The sequence below is a fragment of the Lithobates pipiens genome, unplaced genomic scaffold (assembly GCF_037356315.1).
Source record: "Lithobates pipiens isolate NorthernLeopardFrog02 unplaced genomic scaffold, aLitPip1_a1.2 Scaffold_30, whole genome shotgun sequence".
Classification (NCBI taxonomy): domain Eukaryota; kingdom Metazoa; phylum Chordata; class Amphibia; order Anura; family Ranidae; genus Lithobates; species Lithobates pipiens.
This window is the reverse complement of record NW_027507791.1, coordinates 38,447,707-38,470,391: the sequence shown is the minus strand read 5'-3', so window position 1 is coordinate 38,470,391 and position 22,685 is coordinate 38,447,707. Positions and strand designations below refer to the sequence as shown.

The window sequence follows — 22,685 nt, the reverse complement described above, 5'->3', positions numbered from 1 at the left end:
GGAAGTGAGCCAAATGAAGAAAGAAGGTCTCTGTGCTCGATTAAAAAAATTTTTTATAGACATATACATAGTCTACTGGTCACATGTGTTGAATTCCTCCGAGATCCATGCCTCATTCATTTTTAGAAATGTGAGGTAGTTAACACTGTCATGAGCTAGGCGAGTACGCTTATCGGTCACGATCCCCCCTGCTGCGCTGAACTTCCTTTCGGACAGGACAATGGATGAGGGGCAAGCCAACAGTTCCATTGCAAATTGGGCAAGCTCTGGCCAGAGGTCAAGCCTGCCCACCCAGTAGTCCAGGGGTTCATCACTCCTCAGAGCGTCCACATCGGCCGTTAACCCGATGTAGTCGGACACCTGACGGTCTAGGCATTCCCTGATGCTGGATCCGGATGACACCTGTCGATGGGTCGGCTGAAAAAATGACCTCATATCCGAAGTCACCAACACATCTTCAAACCGGCCTCTTCTTGCAGGCGCTGTTGGATTGGTACCCGCAACTCCTTCTCTGGGAGTGGGAATTGCTCCTCTGCCAGCGCACGCAAAAGCAGAATGCAGCATTTCTCGAAGCAAGGCCTGGAAGTGCTGCATTCTGACAGCCCTCTGCGACGGCGGTAACATTTCCGCCATTTTGTGTTTGTCCCGGGGGTCTAAGTACGTTGCCACCCAGTACTGGTCCTTGACCCTTATGCTTTTTATACGGGGGTCCCTATTAAAACACTGGAGCATAAATGCCCCCATTTGCACTAAACTGGAAGCGGTGTGGTGGCCTGGCTCCTGCTCATCATCCAGGATAATGTCATCCTCGTCTTCATTCTCCTCTCCCCATCCACGCACAACAGGCATCCCAGAAAGGTTTAAAGCATGCTCTTTTTGCTCCTTCTCATCCGCCCCGGCACCATCCTCCTCTGATTCCTCTTCAGACTCCTGTTGTTGACTTGTCTCAGATAGAGTAGCCCCCCCTGGGAATTCATCCAGCATTGCGACTTCCTCATCTTCCCGCTCCTGCTCCTCCACAGCTTGATCAATGACACGACGCAATGCACGCTCCATAAAGAAGGCATAATGTACCATGTCACTAATGGCGCCATGGCTGCGACTGACCAGTTTGGTGATCTCCTCAAATGGCCGCAGAAGTCTGTATGCGTCGCGCATTAGCAGCCACTGGCGCGGTGAAAAAAACCCCAGCTCCCCAGAACCGGTTCTGCCGCAGAGTTCATACAGGTAGACGTTAACTGCACGTTTCTGCTGGAGCAGCCTATCAAGCATATAGAAGGTTGAGTTCCATCGCGTCGGGCAATCGCAAATAAGACGTCTGACCGGCAGATTGTATTGCCACTGAATGTCAGCAAGTCGAGCCATGGCCGTGTAAGATCTTCTGAAATGGGCTGAGATTGCCTGCCGCAAGATGTCCTGGACCCCAGGGTATTTGACAAGGAATCGCTGCACGACCAAGTTTAAGACGTGTGCCATGCATGGCACGTGCGTGATTTTGCCCTGTTTCAATGCGCTAAGCAGATTGGCACCGTTGTCACACACCACTTTTCCAACTGTCAAATTGAGCGGTGTTAGCCACTGATCTGCCTGTGAACACAAAGCTGAAAGGAGTGCCGGGCCAGTGTGGCTCTTGGCTTCCAGGCACAACAGACACAGCACGGCATGGCAGCGTCTCACCTGGCATGTGGAATAGGTTCTGGGGAGCTTGGGCGGCGCAGCGGAAGAGACGCTAGCAGCGGAAAAGGAGGAGTCAGCTGAGGAGCAGAGGGAGGAGGATGGAGTAGGAGGAGGAGGAGAAGAAGAGTCAGGCCTGCATGCAATCCGTGGCGGTAAAACCAAATCTACACGGGTGCCACGGGTTACATGCTTGACGGCCGTCAGAAGGTTCACCCAGTGGGCAGTAAAAGTGATATACCTTCCCTGCCCGTGTTTGCTAGACCACGTGTCTGTGGTCAGATGTATCTTGGCACCGACACTGTGTGCCAGAGATACATTCACTTGCCGCTGAACATGGCCATATAGCTCTGGGATGCCCTTCTGTGAGAAATACTTCCTTCCTGGGACCTTCCATTGTCGTGTTCCAATGGCCACAAATTTGCGAAAGGCCTCCGAGTCCACCAGTTTATATGGCAGTAGTTGGCGGGCTATGAGTTCTGACAAGCCAGCCGTCAACCGTTGGGCAAGAGGGTTATCCGGCGTCATAATTTTTTACGCTCGAACATTAGGCCCACGGAAGCCTGCCTTTTTGCAGAAAAACCTGAGCTTGGCGTGATGGAAGGTGGAGTGGAGGACAATTGTGAGGAGAGAGGAGAAGGAGAAGTAGAAGACGAGGCTGGACGGTGAGAGCCTGCAGTGTGGCTTTGTGTGTTCCGTTGCTCCCACTCGGCTCGGTGATGGCTGCCCATGTGCCTTCTTAAGGCGGTTGTCCCTAGGTGAGTGTTGGGCTTACCGCGACTAATGCGTTGACTGCAAAGATTGCAGATGGCAACGCTATTGTCAGCAGCGGACACGTTAAAACAAGCCCACACATCCGGAGCCATGTGCCGGTGTCCTGGGAGCGCCAGATGTGACCATACATGGTCGATGACTCGCTACGGATACATTTGCAGTCTGCTTTGTCCCTCCTGTGCAATGTAAGTTATTCCTGCTTCTCCTCCCTATCTGCTGGTCCATATCTCCCTCTGAACTCCCCTCCTCTTCCTCTCTTGTTGGTACACACGTGACATCACTAGACACGTCATCATCAACGTCACCTTCCCCACCGCTATAAGTAGAGATCTCGGAGTAGGCAGCAACACCGGGGACCAACCTCCTCCTTGGGCTGATCTGGGTACTGTCGTCAGACTGCTGAGTAGCGGTTGTTGCTACCTCCTCTTCCTGATCCAATACCAAGAATGGCTGCTCATCAGAAATGTCCTCTTGATATGGATCGGAAAATAATTCCTGTGACTCAAGCGGAAGGTATATGGTGGTGGTGGTTTTGTTGGTGGTAGTGTCTTTGGGGGTGCACATAGCAGAGAGTGAAGAAGAGGGTGCAGATCGAGAGGATGAGGAGGGTGCAGAAGAGTAAGGCTGAGCGAGCCATTCAAACAAGTCTGGTGCGTCCTTTAAAGTAATTGAACGCACCTTCTGCAACTTCCCACTTTGGCTCAAGCCTGTTGCTCCTGCCCTACCCCTACCACCCCTGCGGAAGGGCCTGCCTCTTCCACTGCTTGTCATTTTTTAAATGACCCTGTGACAAAGCTCTCAGTCCCTATGCCAATGAAGGACTGCTGCAGTATAGGGCAGCGGTCAGCAGTAGTGCACCTCGACCCTATGTACTGTGGACCGATACCAGTCCTTATAGAATAGCAGACTGTACCTCACTCAACCCTATGTACTGTAGCACCCTAGACCAAGTTACCAGTCCTTATAAGGACTTTTGTGGACCAAGTAGGTTGTGTGTGAGTGATTAGCAGACTGTATGTCAGTCCCTATACCAATGAAGGACTGCTGCAGTATAGGGCAGCGGTCAGCAGTAGTGCACCTCAACCCTATGTACTGTGGACCGATACCAGTCCTTATAGAATAGCAGACTGTACCTCACTCAACCCTATGTACTGTAGCACCCTAGACCAAGTTACCAGTCCTTATAAGGACTTTTGTGGACCAAGTAGGTTGTGTGTGAGTGATTAGCAGACTGTACGTCAGTCCCTATACCAATGAAGGACTGCTGCAGTATAGGGCAGCGGTCAGCAGTAGTGCACCTCAACCCTATGTACTGTGGACCGATACCAGTCCTTATAGAATAGCAGACTGTACCTCACTCAACCCTATGTACTGTAGCACCCTAGACCAAGATACCAGTCCTTATAAGGACTTTTGTGGACCAAGTAGGTTGTGTGTGAGTGATTAGCAGACTGTGCGCCAGTCCCTATATCAATGAAGGACTGCTGCAGTATAGGACAGCGGTCAGCAGTAGTGCACCTCAACCCTATGTACTGTGGACCGATACCAGTCCTTATAGAATAGCAGACTGTACCTAACTCAACCCTATGTACTGTAGCACCCTAGACCAAGTTACCAGTCCTTATAAGGACTTTTGTGGACCAAGTAGGTTGTGTGTGAGTGATTAGCAGACTGTACGTCAGTCCCTATACCAATGAAGGACTGCTGCAGTATAGGGCAGCGGTCAGCAGTAGTGCACCTCAACCCTATGTACTGTGGACCGATACCAGTCCTTATAGAATAGCAGACTGTACCTCACTCAACCCTATGTACTGTAGCACCCTAGACCAAGTTACCAGTCCTTATAAGGACTTTTGTGGACCAAGTAGGTTGTGTGTGAGTGATTAGCAGACTGTATGTCAGTCCCTATACCAATGAAGGACTGCTGCAGTATAGGGCAGCGGTCAGCAGTAGTGCACCTCAACCCTATGTACTGTGGACCGATACCAGTCCTTATAGAATAGCAGACTGTACCTCACTCAACCCTATGTACTGTAGCACCCTAGACCAAGTTACCAGTCCTTATAAGGACTTTTGTGGACCAAGTAGGTTGTGTGTGAGTGATTAGCAGACTGTACGTCAGTCCCTATACCAATGAAGGACTGCTGCAGTATAGGGCAGCGGTCAGCAGTAGTGCACCTCAACCCTATGTACTGTGGACCGATACCAGTCCTTATAGAATAGCAGACTGTACCTCACTCAACCCTATGTACTGTAGCACCCTAGACCAAGATACCAGTCCTTATAAGGACTTTTGTGGACCAAGTAGGTTGTGTGTGAGTGATTAGCAGACTGTGCGCCAGTCCCTATATCAATGAAGGACTGCTGCAGTATAGGACAGCGGTCAGCAGTAGTGCACCTCAACCCTATGTACTGTGGACCGATACCAGTCCTTATAGAATAGCAGACTGTACCTAACTCAACCCTATGTACTGTAGCACCCTAGACCAAGTTACCAGTCCTTATAAGGACTTTTGTGGACCAAGTAGGTTGTGTGTGAGTGATTAGCAGACTGTACGTCAGTCCCTATACCAATGAAGGACTGCTGCAGTATAGGGCAGCGGTCAGCAGTAGTGCACCTCAACCCTATGTACTGTGGACCGATACCAGTCCTTATAGAATAGCAGACTGTACCTCACTCAACCCTATGTACTGTAGCACCCTAGACCAAGTTACCAGTCCTTATAAGGACTTTTGTGGACCAAGTAGGTTGTGTGTGAGTGATTAGCAGACTGTATGTCAGTCCCTATACCAATGAAGGACTGCTGCAGTATAGGGCAGCGGTCAGCAGTAGTGCACCTCAACCCTATGTACTGTGGACCGATACCAGTCCTTATAGAATAGCAGACTGTACCTCACTCAACCCTATGTACTGTAGCACCCTAGACCAAGATACCAGTCCTTATAAGGACTTTTGTGGACCAAGTAGGTTGTGTGTGAGTGATTAGCAGACTGTGCGCCAGTCCCTATATCAATGAAGGACTGCTGCAGTATAGGGCAGCGGTCAGCAGTAGTGCACCTCAACCCTATGTACTGTGGACCGATACCAGTCCTTATAGAATAGCAGACTGTACCTAACTCAACCCTATGTACTGTAGCACCCTAGACCAAGATACCAGTCCTTATAAGGACTTTTGTGGACCAAGTAGGTTGTGTGTGAGTGATTAGCAGACTGTACGCCAGTCCCTATACCAATGAAGGACTGCTGCAGTATAGGGCAGCAGTCAGCAGTAGTGCACCTCGACCCTAAGTACTGTGGACCAATACCAGTCCTTATAGAATAGCAGACTGTACCTCACTCAACCCTATGTACTGTAGCACCCTAGACAGACCAAGTTACCAGTCCTGATAAAGAGCTTTGTGGAACAAGTGAGTTGTGAATGATTAGCAGACTGCAGCAGAAGGGCAGCAGTCAAGTATAATATTCTTTCTATATTTGGAAGAAAGAATATTATACGTGTACAAGCCTATTACCGTACCACTGATACCAGTCCTGAAAAGAACCTTTGTGGAACTAATAGTAACAGCTACTGTTTAACCACTTGCAGACCGGACCAATTTGCTGGTCAAAGACCAGACCACTTTTTGCGATTCGGCACTGCGTCGCTTTAACTGACAATTGCGCGGTCGTGCGACGTGGCTCCCAAACAAAATTGACGTCCTTTTTTTCCCACAAATAGAGCTTTCTTTTGGTGGTATTTGATCACCCCTGCGGTTTTTATTTTTTGCGCTATAAACAAAAATAGAGCGACAATTTTGAAAAAAACACATTATTTTTTACTTTTTGTTATAATAAATATCCCCCAAAAATATATAAAAAAACATTTTTTTCCCTCAGTTTAGGCCGATACGTATTCTTCTACATATTTTTGGTAAAAAAATCGCAATAAGCGATTATTGATTGGTTTGCGCAAAAGTTATAGCGTTTACAAAATAGGGATAGTTTTATAGCATTTTTATTAATAATTTTTTATTATTTTTTTTTACTAGTAATGGCGGCGATCTGCGATTTTTATTGTGACTGCGACATTGTGGGGGACCCATCGGACATTTTTGACACATTTTTGGGACCATTGTCATTTATACAGTAATCACTGCTATATAAATGCAGCGATTCCTGTGTAAATGACACTGGCAGTAAAAGGGTTAACCAGTGGGTGGCAGTGTAGGGGTTAAGTGTTCCTAGGGGTGTGTTACTAACTGTGGGGGGGTTGGGCTTTCATTTAGTGTACACTGATCTCTGCTCCAATCACATGGAGCAGAGATCAGCGTCACTAGTTGCTAGGCAGAATGGAAAAATGTTGTTTCCTCCATTCGGCCGCTCCGTGAGACGATCGCGGGGAGTCCGCGGGTCCCGCGACCGGACTCACGGGGGTCCCGACCAGATGGCAGGACGGCATCGAATATTGGACGTACCTGTATGCCAATATGCCTGCCCGTGCCATTCTGTCGACGTACATCGTCGTGCGCTGGTCGGGAAGTGGTTAAACTGACCCTCACTGCCTGACACACTGCTTCCTGTCTGTCCCTATATAAACTGGCAAAACAGAGGCTGCTGGAACAATAACTGGTTACTGGAATAGCACTTTTGTGGACCTGATAGTAACAGCTAATGATGATGACTAATCTGGCTGTCCCTACAGCAGCACACAGCGCCCTGTTCCTTTCTCTAAACTGACAAAAGACACTCAGGCTGCTGCAACAATCAGTAGCACAGCAAACCTATATACACCTAACACCTATACCAGTCCTGAAAAGAACTTTTGTGTACCAAATAGCTAGCGATTTATCTCTCCCTACTCCACACAGCAACCTTTCCCTATAGTGACAGAAGAAAGAATGTAAAATGGCCGCCGGATCGGGTGTATTTATAGGTTAGGGGGAATGTCCAAGTGTCCATGTGCTGTAATGTCTCAATTGGCTGTCCTGTACCCCATGATGGATGTGTCATCAGGTCAAAGTTCTTTTACACAGTAAAAACACGAACGGGCGGACCGCGAACAGCCGAAATTCGCCACGAAACGACCGCCGGGCGAACCGTTCAGCCATCACTACTGGCCATGTAATTTATTTATTTTTTTATCATTTTTTTTTTAATGTTTAAGTATAGAAGAAGAATTACAACATTGTATAGATGTCATAAGAAAGGCAAAATTGTGAAGTACAAGGAAATAAAGTAATGTTCATATAAATTGTAAACGGTATAGTATATATAAATATTTGTACTAGAATTAAACTGCCATGGGGCCCAGAAGCATAGGCAATTTATGAAGGTAGTAGTAGCACTGGGCAAATAAATTTGGATCAATCTCAGAGGGCAAGTTAGGGAAGATTTAATGACACCACTATCTTTCAGAGAGACCTTCTGCGTGTAAGTCCCTGCACAGTTCTGTAGTACTCACACTGTCCTCTCCTTACTCCAGCTGCCTATCAGGAAAGCCTCCTTCCAACTTCTCTCATGGTAGGATCCTTTCAGGCCACCACCTGAGCATCAGCCTGAGGTAGAGCCCCTCCCCAGCCGGGGTCCCTTGAGGGCAAACGACCATCCCCTTAGCACTGCTTCTCCATCTTCCACCCAACTCTCCTGCCAGCATGACTCATCCAATAATTAAGGACTTGTGCAACCACCTTGCCAGGCCCACCATCCAGGGATTGGTCAAGCTCCCCTAAGTATGCAAATTAATCCTCCTGGCCTCCACCCACTAGGCTCTAGAAGTTTCTCCAAACTTCCAGACCCAGACAGAGGCACCAGAGACTTGTCTGCATGAGTCAGCCAGCCCTGAACTCTAATAACCCTGACCCAGATTAGGACTCACAAGGTTTAGACTTGAGTCAGAATTTGTTTTACCTACTCTGACGCTAGTAGCTGTCATGGTTATGCAATAGAGTTAGTCTGCTTACCTGTCTCCATGTGTTCGTTTCTAGAGACCAGCCGACCCTCACCTGACTGCTTTTATAATCCATCCTCTGGCATGGCTCCACCCTAGCTCCTATCAGAGAACTCTATATTAACCTGTGCACTGCTAGCCAACCCTGCTGATCAACCTTTGTGTGTTAGCTTCCTGTTTCCTGCCGTGTGCTCTGCTGTTATTCCGTTACCGACTTTGGCGTGTCCTTGACTATCCCTGTTTGCCTGTGATCCTGACCTTTTGGCGTGTCCCTGAGTATTCTCATCTGCTTGTGGCCCCGACCTTGGCTTTGTCCCTCACCATCCCTATCCTCCTGTTGCCTACTGTGGGTGTGAGCTGGGGGACCCTGGGGGTCGCGACCTGGAGCCAGTTGCAGTCAAGTCCATCCTCACCACTCGAGGCTCTGGTGAACACCTGCTGGCTCTTAGACTCCGCGCCCCAGGGAATCTTACACTCTAACCCCGGTTGGATCCATCTTGGTGTACTGGCGGCCCTGCCTTCCTGTCACCTTGACCCCCATCCGCAGCAGTCAGCTGTAGGGTCCACAACCTTGTGGTGCACTCCTAATCCCTACGGGGTGCATCTGTCACCTGGCCTCAAGGTGACCTGACAGTAGCACACTGGGTGAGTAGTTGGAGCTGCCCTTACGGTGGTTATCTACATATCCCCTTGGAACCTCATTGCGTTTGCCATTTTTTGCCAGGTAGGTGTGCAGATGTGGCAAAACTAAAATAAGATGGCTTTTTGAGGGGATTATCTTTTTTAAAAGCACGCCGATGATAGAAGCAGTTTTTAAACACTTACTGTATATATGGATATAGAGCTCGTCACTCATCTTCCTCACAGTGTCGGACGCCGTCCTCACTTCACAGGTAAATTTCCCAGAATCCTCCAGCCGAGCTGAGCGTTCTCTGTATGTATCAGATACATTATATCCCTGCACAGTCCATCCATCTCTGTAGAAGGCAAAGTGCAGCTCTGTGTCGCCTCTAAGTGAATCCAGTCTGGTGTCACATCTCACCGTCATCTCCTCTCCTTCTATTACCCAATAAGCGTTTTTTTTTATTTCCGGATGGGAGAAGAGCTCTGGAAGAGAAATTCATGACAATGACCCATTCCTGGAGTCGGTTTTCTGTCCACTTGATAAAAGTCTCAGCAAAGTCAGATACAAAAATGAGAAGAGGACGGCCGCACTCCAATATAATGCCTTTATTGACAAAGCTTAGTCCATACACCAATCAGAGACACAGGTCCAGATGATAGTTGATGCGTTTCGCACCGTTAATGGTGGTTAACCGCTTGTCGACCAGCCACTGTCATTATACTGCAGCAGGTCGGCACGATCCCGCAAGTCGTCGTAGCTATACGTCGGCTCACGGGATCGGGATAGCAACACAGCGGGGGTGCCGATGCTCGTGGCCCGGTGTTCATCGCTACTGTTCATGGCGCTTAACCCCTTCCCAACTGCGGCAGGTCGCGATGACCGCCGGCAATGAGCATTGACACCCCCGCTGTGTTGCTATCCTGATCCCTCAAGCCGACGTATAGCTACGACTTGTGGGATCGAGATAGCACACAGCAGGGGTGCCGATGCTCGTGGCCATCGGGACCGTTAATGGCAAGTAACCGCTTGCTGACCAGCCGCCGTCATTATAAGGCTGCAGGTCGGCACGATCTCACGAGTCGTCGTAGCTTTATGTCGGCTCGCGGGATCGGGATAGCAACACAGCGGGGGTGCCGATGCTCGTGGCCAATGACCGCCGGCCACGAGCGATCGCCAGCTTAAGAGGCAGAACAGGGACGTGTGTGTGTAAACACACAAATCCCTGTTCTGTTCTGTGAAGAGAGACAGATTGTGAGTTCCTGTTAGCTGGGAACCACGATCTGCTATCCGCTCTTGTCAGTTCCCTCTCCCTACAGTTAGAAACACACACTAGGGAACACCGTTAACCCCTTGATCGCCCCCCTAGTGTTAACCCCTTCCCTGCCAGTGAAATTTTTACAGTAAGCAGTGCATTTTTATAGCACTGATCGCTGTATAAATGCCAATGGTCCCAAAAATGCGCCAAACGTGTCCTATGTGTCCACTATAATATCGCAGTCATGATAAAAATCGCAGATAGCTGCCATTACTAGTAAAAATAAATAATAAAAATGCTATAAATCTATCCCCTATTTTGTAAACGCTATAACTTTTGCGCAAACCAATCAGCATACGCTTATTACTATTTTTATTACCAGAAATATGTAGAAAAATACGTATATAGGCCTAAACTGAGGAAAAATTTTGCTTTTTATTTATTTATTATATATATTTATTATAGTAAAAAGTAAAAAATATTGTGTTTTTTTTTTCAAAATTTTTGCTCTTTTTTTGTTTATAGAGCAAAAAATAAAAACCATAGAGGTGATCAAATACCATCAAAGGAAAACTCTATTTGTGGGAAAAAAAGGACGTCAATTTTGTTTGGGTGCCACGACGCACGACCGCGCAATTGTCAGATAAAGCGGCGCATGTGCCGAATTGCAAAAAAATGGCCTGGTCATTCAGCAGCCAAATCTTCCGGGGCTGAAGTGGTAAATCATAGCTACGATTAAACGCCATTAACAGTGCGAAACATGTCAGATATCCTCTGGACCTGTGTCTCTGATTGGTGTATGGACTAAGCTTTGTCAGTAAAGGCATTATATTGGAGGGGGCGGCCGTCCTCTTCTCAACATACTGTAGTCTCTTTAGAGCTTATGGACTTTAATTTACCTTTCACAGAGATAAAGGATTCATCTGAGCGCTCTGTCACATATGTACGATCATTGCGGTGTATTCGTTTAGTACATTTGTACCGTCCAGACTGACTCCTCGTTATATTAGGAATATGGAATGTGGAGTCGTATTCTGATGATTTCATCTCCTGATCATCCTTGTAGAATTTTGTGTTTATTGCATTAAAATCTCTTGCATGATGACATCTCAGAGTCAGGGGGTCTCCTTCATAGATGGCAGATGGAGGTCTCTGCAGGATGACAAAATCTGAAATGTAATAAAATGATACTTTAGGTTGTTCTATTCACACCCAACAATCTGTAATGATGGAGATGAGATGGACGACTCACTTATTGTAACATTTAGGAAGACGGGATCACTGATATCACCACCGATGGTCTGGCACTGGTAATCTCCTCTGTCCCATCCTACTGAAGATCCAATGATATGAAGGTTCTGTTGATCTCCTTCTATCTTTGTCTGGTTTCTGTACCAGTGATAGGTCCGGGGCTCCTCTGGTACAGTAGACGGCACATCACATGTTAGAGTCACATTGTCATAGTATAATATATTCCCCCAGTTGGGTGTGAAGGTCACCACAGGTTTGATGGCCCCTCCTATAGAAGAAAAGAGATCACACAGAACACATAGAGAGCACAGTGTGCAGCAAAACATAGAGAGGTGAACACATCTTGTATGAGAAAAATACATTCTCTATAGAAATGGGAATGTTTGGAGTCCCGGGCACAGGAAGTTTCCAAAATGTTGTTCAATCTCTGCTTGCTGCCATGAAAACTACCGTATATACTCGAGTATAGGCCGACCCGAATATAAGCCGAGGCCCCCAATTTACCCCCAAAAAAACTGGCAAACTTATTGACTCGTGTATAAGCCGAGGGTAAGACATGCCTGTCCATCCCTGTGTGTGTGTCCGTCCATCCCTGTGTGTCCGTCCATCCCTGTGTGTCCGTCCATCCCTGTGTGTCCGTCCATCCATCCCTGTGTGTGTGTGTGTCCATCCATCCATCCATCCCTGTGTGTGTGTGTCTCCATCCATCCATCCATCCCTGTGTGTGTGTGTATCCATCCGTGTGTGTGTGTGTGTGTGTGTGTGTGTGTGTGTGTGTGTGTGTGTGTGTGTGTGTGTGTGTGTGTGTCCAGCCTACCTGTGTCCCGAGCCTTTGTCCCGAGCCTCCGTCCCGTGCCTTGCCTCCTTGCCTCCGTGCCTCGCCGCCGTGCCTTGCCTCCGTCCCGTCCCGTCCCGTCCCGTGCCGTGCCTTGCCTTGCCTCCGTCCCGTGCCCTCTTCGTCGGCGCCTCGGCGGCCATTGTAAAATTCAAAAGCTGCGCCGCCGCCTTCGCCTGTGATAGGCGGAACACTGAATTTCCCAGCAGCCTGTGTTCCGCCTATCACGTACATCGTATCATCCTCGTCCGTAGTACGAGGATGATACGATGTCCGTGATAGGCGGAACACAGGCTGCTGGGAAATTCAGTGTTCCGCCTATCACAGGCGAAGGCGGAGCCGGAGGCGCGGCTTTTGAACTATAGAATGGCCGCTGTCTGTCTGCTCGACACGCTGATCGAGCGGGCAGACAGCGATGACTCGAGTATAAGCCGAGGGGGGCACTTTCAGCCTCAAAAAAGAGGCTGAAAATCTCGGCTTATACTCGAGTATATACGGTACTCCCCTTAATCGCTATGCTGCCAGAGCCATTTTGGTATTTTTCGCACACATTTTTAAAAAATAATTTTAGGCCTGAAGATTATCCACTAGCTGGCCGCCTCACGTATGAGTACGGTGGCAAAGCGGCTTTCCGGTCACTCTCACGTAGCTAGCATGTGATCCTGCACTTCTGGGTAGGAGGTGCACAATATCAGTGCCGTTTCGTTTGTTAAAACGATAACGAAAATACCAGAAATTTGGACGAAATTGAATTCGGACGAAAACGAATGCACATGTCTACTGATTACTGTATAAATATCACTGGCAGGGAAGGGGTTTTACACTAGGGGGCAATCAAGGGGTTAAATGTGTGTCCTATGGAGCGTTTCTAACTGTGCAGGGGGTGGGACTGCCTGGGGGAGGAGACCAATTGTTGTTCCTAAGCATTAGGAACAACTAATCAGTCTCCTCACCCCTGACATAACGGAGATCTGTCTATTTACATTCTGTCCCTGCATGGGGTCGATTGCGGGTGCCTGACAAACATTGTGACAGCTGCGCACGTGCATCAGCTAAGTCGTCACGCTGTGGGCGGGCGCACGCCACCTGGTGGTCTTAAAGTGCCCGGCGTACAGCTATGACGGCTTGCCCAGGGGGGCCAACCTTGAAGCCGGGAAGCAGATTAAACACACACCACCCAGGTCTATACATAAAGGACAAGAAAGAGGACAAACCCCAGAACTTTTAAGGTGCCACAAGAGAAATAGATAGATATTCAAAAGATATCCATAAAAAAGTTTTATTTAATTACAAATGAAATGCGTAGCAACAAAAGCACATTAAAATTATCCACATTAAATTTTGTACAGGAAAAAACAGTTGATTCGAGACAAAAGATACCAATTGGAGCATACCACTCAACATGTTTCGCTCATCTGAGCTTCCTCAGGAGTTTTGGGTACACTGTGTGGTAAGCTAGAAACAATAAGACAATAACAATAAGAAGATATGGATAAGATATACATAACGAATACACATGTAATTTTCATATATATATAATAGTGTCATTTTTGTTGAATAACATATCAGAAAAGTATTGTACGTGTATTCGTTATTCTTATCCATATCTTCTTATTGTTATTGTCTTAATTAGGGATGAGCTTCGTGTTCGAGTCGAACATCGGCTGCTTGCCCGTTCGGCGAATTCCGAACGTTATGGGCCATTCGCGCCAAATTCGTGTGGCGCTCACGGCCCACAATGCACTGTGATGGCATTGTGGTTGTTGTCTGCGTGTCCTGACCGCAGTATACACCGCTATATTCACCTATATAGCTAGCGATATATCTATCTTTTATAAAAGAGCTTTCAGTCAGTGTTAGGAGATTGTGCGTGCTGTCTGCGTGCTCTGAACGCAGTATACACCGCTATATCCACCTATATAGCTAACTATCTTGCTCGTTTTAAATAGAGCTTGTAGTCAGTTGTAGAAGATTGAGCTACACTTTAAAAATGTACCAGTTGAAAATTACAAACGGATTCAACTTAACACAACAAACCTACACAGTCCCTGTCTTGTTTGCACCGCCTGTATACTGCTGTTCTGAGTATATAGGGCCTGGGGGCCACACGTATTTCCTTTTTTTAATATGGGTACGGGGTTCCCCTTAATATGCGTACAAGACCCAAAGGGGCTGGTAATGGGCAGGGAGGGCTACCCATGCCATTTTTCTGAATGATTTTCAACCATATTGCAGGAACCAGATATTACATTAAAACCGCAAGCAGTTTTAAATGACGTTATTTCCGTTAAATGTCATTTTGTGCAGGGACTGTTCTAAACACGGGAAACACGTGGCACTTCACAGGCATACTACAGACACCACCCAGGCACGATATTTAAAGGAATATTTCACTTTTTTTCACTTTAATCGTCATTAAAATCAGTGCTCCCGCCAAAACGGCCGTTTTTAAAACTTTTTTTTGCATTGACCCATGTCCCCTGAGGCAGGAGGCAGGTCCCCAAACCCTTTTTAGGACAGTATCTTGCATATTAGCCGTTAAAATTAGCACTTTTAATTTAGAACGTTCGAGTCCCATAGACTTCAATGGGGTTTTAACGTTCGTACGAATTTGGGGTCCGTTCGAAAGTTCTGGTGAGAACCGAACCGGGGGGTGTTCGGCTCATCCCTAGTCTTATTGTTTCTAGCTTAGTGTACCTAAAACTCCTGAGGAAGCTCAGATGAGCGAAACATGTTGAGTGGTATATGCCGATTTGTATCTTTTGTCACAAATCAAGATCAAGAAAACATATACTTTTTTAATATATATATATATATATATATATATATATATATATATATATATATATATATATATATATATATATATATATATATATATTTATGAGTGTCATTTTTGTTGAATAACATATCAAAAAAGCATTGTATGTGTATTCGTTATGTATATCTTATCCATATCTTCTTATTGCTATTGTTATTGTCTTATTGTTTCTAGCTTACCACACAGTGTACCTAAAACTCCTGAGGAAGCTCAGATGAGCGAAACATGTTGAGTGGTATACTCCGATTGGTATCTTTTGTCTCAAATTAACTGGGGGCGATCAAGAATACACATATAATTTTCATATATATATATATATATATATATATATATATATATATATATATATGAGTGTCATTTTTGTTGAATAACATATCAAAAAAGTATTGTATGTGTATTCGTTATGTATATCTTATCCATATCTTCTTATTGCTATTACTATTGTCTTATTGTTTCTAGCTTACCACACAGTGTACCTAAAACTCCTGAGGAAGCTCAGATGAGCGAAACATGTTGAGTGGTATACGCCGATTGGTATCTTTTGTCACAAATCAACTGGGGGCGATCAAGAATACACATGCAATTTTCATATATATATATATATATATATATATATATATATATATATATATATATATATATATATATATATATATATATATATATGTGTGTGTGTGTGTGTGTCATTTTTGTTGAATAACATATCAAAAAAGCATTGTATGGGTATTCATTATGTATCTCTTATCCATATCTTCTTATTGTTTCTAGCTTACCACACATTGTACCTAAAACTCCTGAGGAAGCTCAGATGAGCGAAACATGTTGAGTGGTATACTCTGATCAGTATCTTTTGTCTCAAATCAACTGTTTTGTCCTGTACAAAATTTGATGTGGGTAATTTTAATGTGCTTTGGTTACTACGCATTTCATTTGCAGTTAAATAAAACTTTTATTATGGATATCTTTTGAATATCTATCTATCTAAGTCCCGGGGTTTGTTTACCCCGCTGTCCTCTTTCTTGTCTTTTTATATATTTAGGGATGTGGTGTTAAGTTTGTTGTTTTCAGCCCTCATTACTGGTTTTGGTCTATACATAAAGGGTTAAATGTCAGTTCACTAAAGAAAATTGTAAGTCCGTTACCAGTTTGGGGGAGTGCCATAAAGCTGTATGTGGGGTTGCAGAGTCACCGCGGTTTCCTGGAACAGCCTTAGGCCGCGTACACACGGGCGGACTGTTCGCCCAACTTTGTCCGCTGAACAGTGTTTCAGCGGACAGTCCGCTCGTGTGTGGGCTTCAGCGGACAGTTTCAGCGGACAGTCTGACGAACAAAGTTTTTCGGAAATTCCGTAAAACTGTCCGCTGAAACTTGGTTTGAGCGGACAGTCCGCCCGTGTGTAGGCTTGTTCGTCAAACTAAGTTCCGCGCATGCTCAGAAAGGATTTACACGGCGAAGGTTGCATTGCAGTGTATTGGACGTCGTATTTCTAGTCCCGTCGTACGTGCCGTTCATGTCATCGCGCAAGTTTCAGCGGACTGTTCGTTCGTCGTGTGTGGCCAAGTCCGTCCATGCTAATTTTGAGCGGACTGTCCGCTCAAACTGTTTGACGAACAAAGTTGGGCGAACAGTCCCTGCGTGTGTACGCGGCCTTAGTGAAGAGATTATTCTGGCAGTGTGCAGGCGGGTGCCGCTCCAGTTATGGCCATTTATTTTCTCAGTGTTTAAAACGGTGTCTTTCAGTCGGTGCCTCCAGGTTATGAAGGGTTAAATTTTCTGCTCCATTTCCCAGGTTTCATAGTGCTGCCCCCAGTTGGTAGCATATAAATACAAGGGAAGGGCGGCCTTGTGGGCTGCTGCTGCCGGTCACTCCACATATGGGAACCAGAGAGAGAGGATTGTGTAACCATGTAATTGATCTTTGCTTCGCCATCTCCTCTTGATGTTACCCTCTTCGGGGTTCCGAGGACATGAACTAATGGACTTCATATTGAACTTTCATGGACTTTATGGAGTTTGTCTACATTCAGAGGTATGATCAATTTCGGGACAGGGGTCAGTTTTCTTAGGCCGCGTACACACGCGGGGACTGTCTGCCGAAACTAAGTTCGTCAAACAGTCCGCTCAAACTTTTGAATGAACGAACACGCCCACACACGGCACTTTTTGAGCGGACAAATACGGCAAACTTTGTTCGTCGTACTAAGTCCGCGCAACTTTTGAAATGAGCGGACTCGCCCACACACGAGGCAACAGTCCGCTCATTTCGAGCGCGTGTGCAGGTAGGCGGGGCCCACGACGGAGACGTCGCGGGCTCCGCCGCCTGGAATGTACTTAAAGGGGAACCCCAACACCGAAAAAAATCGGCGTGGGGGTCCCCCCAAAGTCCACAACAGACCCTTGTCCGAGCACGCTACCCGGCCGGCCAGGAAAGGGGGGGCGAGCGAGCGCGCCCCCCCTCCCGAGCCGTACCAGGCCGCGTGCCCTCAACATGGGGGGTGCCTTGGGGAAGGGGGGCCGCGCGGCCCCCCCACCCCAAAGCACCTTGTCCCCATGTTGATGAGGACAAGGGCCTCTTCCCGACAACCCTGGCCGTTGGTTGTCGGGGTCTGCGGGCGGGGGGCTTATCGGAATCAGGGATCCCCCGGATACCGGCCCCCCACCCTATGTGAATGAGTATGGGGTACAATGTACCCCTACCCATTCACCTGTAAAATAAAAGTACCCAAAAAAAAAACACAACACACGAGATAAAATATTTTATTGCACAGCTCCGGGGGTCTTCCGTCTTCGGGGGTCTTCTCGCCGGACTCCTCCGCTATCTTCTTGTAGCTCTTTTGCTAGCGGAGGAGTCCGGCTTTCTTTCTCCCCGCCGCCGGCCTCTTCTCCCGACTTCGGGGGTCTTGTCCCCCTCTTCGGTTCTTCTGCCGGGCCACCGCGCCTTTTTATAGCTCTTTTACAGGCGGTGGCCCGGTCTTCTGTCGCCGCCGCCTTCCGTTCTTCTGCCGGGCCACCGCGCCTTCTTATAGCTCTTTTAGAGGCGGTGGCCCGGTCTTCTGTCGCCGCTGTCGCCTTCCGGTCGCCTTCCGTTCTTCTTGTTCTTCTTGTTCTTCTTCTCCAGGAGATGTTGACACGTCGCTCTCTCCGGCCGGAATGCCAGAGCCGCGCTGTGCGGCCACTTATATAGTGACAATGGGCCGGTGTCACATGGTATATGTCACATGGGTACCCTAAGGCCGCGTACACACGGGCGGACTGTTCGCTCAACTTTGTCCGCTGAACGCTGAACGCAGTATCGCAAAAAATAAAAATGGCCTGGTCACTAAGTGGGTAAAATCTACTGGGGCTGAAGGGGTTAATGAAAATCAACAAACGAAATTAGTGACCCAAATCCCTTTTTTTTAGAAAACATTAAAATCTACTTTTTTTTTTTTTAGTTCTATTGTATTTATAGTATATTATCCAATATCAGGTCTATACTCACCAGATTTCCCCACGTTCAAAGCTGAAATGCCAAAATACACTTTTTAGAAAATATATTATATACAGTACATGTTATTAAAACATATCTAATGCATTTAAATGCTTTTTTTTTTAGTTATCACTTAGAAATTATAAATTTTTTTATGACAAAGATGTTCGGATCACAGTTTTCTATTGGTCACCAGTAGAAGATCAAACTGCCACTTCCTCTTAGGTGATAATGCCTAGTACGCACAATGAGAAAATCGGACAAAAAAAACACCACTTTTCGGGGGAGCGATCGTTACGATAATCTTAACGCTAGCACACAGTTTTCGACAGTTGATCGCGACAGTTCTGCCCCATACACGCGGTCGGAAATTCCGATGGAAAAAAGTCAGATCAGATTATGTTGTCAGAAAAAATCCAATTGTGTGTGGGGAATTTCCGCCGTAAAAATTTTGAGAGCTGGATCTAAAATTTTCCGACAACAAAATCCCATCGGACTTTTTCCAATCGTGTGTAGTGAATTCCAAAGTGCTACGCATGCTCAGAAAAAATTTGGAGACGAAAGCTATTAGCTACTGGCCTCTTTATAGTCCCGTCATACTTGGTTTAAGTCACCTCGTTCTGAACAATCGAATTTTCCCGAAAACTTTGCACGACCGCGTGTATGCAAGACAAATTTTCGGCCAAAATCCGTCGGGTAAAAATCCGATGGATTTCGTGGTCGGAATGTTCGATGGGCATTCAACCGAAATTATTCGAAGGGAGAAACATAAAAAATTTTGCTCTCGCGATACCGGAAAGTCCAACTTTCCTTTAATCAGTACAGTGTTCAATTAATTCGTCAATTAGTTAGTAAGGAAGACACCAGTCCATCCAGTTCAACCTGAGTGAGGTGTGTACAATTGCCCCTATCCCTGTACATTGCACACTCACATCGGTCCCTACCCTCAAGGACCCCACAATCCAAGATCCCCATTCATATTCATTGGGAAAAAAATCAGACCACGCATTCTCGGAAACGACAGAATACATTACAAGACAATACGGCACATTATATCACTTCTGAAGCTGGATTCTGTCTTACGACAATTTTCTTCACTTTCAATATGAGACTAGCATGCGAAAAAAAAAAGCCAATGGTAATTCGTCTGATGTTCTCATCTTGTGTACCGGGCTTAGAGCTATGGTTTGGAGTGGTTGGGTTAAGCAGCCAGACCTTATGTTGCTACTCTAGCCATGCATAGTCCTTATATTCACGCCATAGGCCCCCCTACACAGTGATTGGACATGTTCATTTACATACCTCCCAACTTTTTGAGATGAGAATGATGGACACCTATCAGCAAAAGTATGCAGGCATAGGACACGCCCCTTGCCACGCCCACTTATAGGAGAATTGTACAGAAAAAAAACAAGATCTGTTAAACCCACAAGTATTTTTTTACCTCTAATATTCCTTCATATTGGCTTTTGGAATTTACAAATGCAGCAATTTTGAAATCAAATGAAAGGTTTAGGCTGCATTCACGCGTAGCGTTTTCAAGCAGAAAATCGTGCGAATTTACCACGATTTTGCGATGTTTTTTACTGTGATTTCGTTGTGTTTTTTACTGGGTTTTGCCGCGATTTTGTGCAGGGCAAAAGGTCATTAATGTTAAAAGAAGAGAAACGTCCAAATCTGCTCGATTCGAGCGACAAAAAAGGGTCCGGAACTTGTTTGAGCTTCAGGCGTTCGGCTTCAGGCGACATGGAGTGGAGATGTGAACCATCTCCATTGAGAATAATAGATTTTTTTCCCCTCTAGCGTTTTGTAGCTTCAGGCTTCAGGCTACAAAACGCTCAGGAGTGAATGGGGCCTTAGTGCTGGAAAACACTTTTTGAAAAAAAAAAAAAAGTGCATTTTATATACATCTATATCAATAATTCTCAACCAGGACCCTAGGGTTCCTCCAAAGGTTTGCTAATGGTTCCTTCAGCATTGGGCAATTTCTGCCTCTCAGATAAGTTCCCACCGGCACCATTGATCTTTTTAACTATCTGTAAGGACGTAATTCTTCCCGATGACCACAAGTGTAAGGACCATTCTTCCCACTGATCATCACACTAATGTATCATGAATTGTAGATTCCTAATTTTTAGCAGGGGTTCCCTGAGACCGAAGGACTATTTCAAGGGTTCCTCTGTGTTGAAAAGGTTGAGAGAAGCTGATCTATATAGACCAAAAATGAGAAGGAATGAAGGACAGAGGGCCATTGCTCCAAATCAGGGACAGTCCCTCCAAATCAGGGACAGTTGGGAGGTATGCATTTACCTAAGAGATGCTTTCATGCATCCGTCATCAACCCCCTTACCAAAACACTTCTAGTATGCATTATGTTGCCTCCAGTCAGCCCACCACCATCACCTTTATAAGCGTATTTCAATCAGAAGCCAGACCAATTCCACCATATGCAGTTCCAGTCAATGAGCCATCAATACTGCATATAGGTCTTCCAAAAAGAACCACTCATCAAAAAGGCCAATGTAAATGTATTATACAGTAAAGGGAGGTAACAATCAAAATCCACCTGGTGTGACGGCTACCCAGATGCCTTTCCCTCCATCACTGGTGCTTAGTCACGGAGTCATCAGGACTGAGTTTTGAAGCCACCAGCCCCCCCCCCCCTTTACAAAACCAAACAACCAGAACCCCCAACCCCTCAGGAGGTGGAAATACTGGGATTCTGGGATGTACTAGGTAAGAGGATATAACTTCAAACAATATTTTAATGACATGAGACAAGGGGCACCAGGCATTAGACCCAGAACACTTACTCTGGTACCCAACCCTAGCATTGCCTCAACCTTTAACTCAAGTTTTTCGTCTTAGATAGGCCACTCAGATACCTTCATTATGAATATTGGCAATTAAAACAAAGCTCCTCTGAAAATCTGATTTTCAGTTCCGATTTATTTAGATAAATGTGAGTCTTCAAGACCACAAACAGAGCTTACAATCAATACTTATAAAGCAGCACTAATCAAGAAATGCTCTTCACAGATTCCTTCTGTAGCTTCTTCCTGTGATGTGTAATCCACCATCACTGACAGCGGCTTACAATAAACAGTTGTAACATAATGTATTTCTCATGAAACAAGACAGTTCCTACAGTGCCCATTAGATGGTGAACGTCATATAAGAAGAAGAGGGGTCACCATACTTTGTTCACAACAGATGCAAATATAATGAGTGTGTTTTACGTGAAGCCTTCAACGGGTTCACACTAATGAGTTGTTTTGTGTGTTTCATGCGATCCCCAAAGGAAAGACATTCAGCCGATACTCAGATAATGGAAAGAATAAAAACGTTCTACTTACATAGGAGCAGGATGGTGAGGACGACAGACATGGTAGCCGAGACATGGAAGTTGTGACTGTCTTTCTGAGAAGCAGAAGTTACGAGTGTCTTCACATTTCCTGAGCTTTTATACATGGACATTTCATAAGAGTTAAAACCAATGGCGCAAAGGAAATGTAGAAAGAGAAATAATCTGTGAGTATCAGATCTCAAACAAAACTTATATTAACATTTGAGGGTGGACATTGCTGGTCTGCACCCAGGATTGCTGGTCTAGCTGGATCATACAATAGTGAGGACCATGTTTGTAGTCCAATGTTGTCACTTTGGCAAGGTATGGCTTCCATTGCACTACCTCACTGCATAGTACACTCTGGTGATACCATATGGGAAATCTATTGGGTAAATGTACCATATGGGCAATTTATTGGGTAAATGTACCATATGGGAAATCTATTGGGTAAATGTACCGTATGGGAAATCTATTGGGTAAATGTACCATATGGGAAATCTATTGGGTAAATGTACCATATGGGCAATCTATTGGGTAAATGTACCATATGGGAAATCTATTGGGTAAATGTACCATATGGGAAATCTATTGGGTAAATGTACCATATGGGCAATCTATTGGGTAAATGTACCATATGGGAAATCTATTGGGTAAATGTACCATATGGGAAATCTATTGGGTAAATGTACCATATGGGAAATCTAT

At 45.9% G+C, this 22,685-nt stretch overlaps 1 protein-coding gene across 1 annotated transcript in view; it reads right to left on the bottom strand.

The window, feature by feature from the left end:
• LOC143942165 (high affinity immunoglobulin gamma Fc receptor I-like) overlaps positions 1-11,868 on the bottom strand; it is a 30,407-nt gene extending 18,539 nt beyond the window's left edge. The window contains exons 1-3 of the mRNA XM_077463424.1: positions 11,508-11,868; positions 11,155-11,424; positions 9,201-9,482 (exon numbers count right to left, since the gene is read on the bottom strand). Of these exons, the coding sequence (XP_077319550.1) occupies positions 9,201-9,482; positions 11,155-11,424; positions 11,508-11,868 (913 nt within the window). The remainder of the gene's footprint in view (positions 1-9,200; positions 9,483-11,154; positions 11,425-11,507) is intronic.
• Between the last annotated feature and the right edge of the window lie 10,817 nt (positions 11,869-22,685).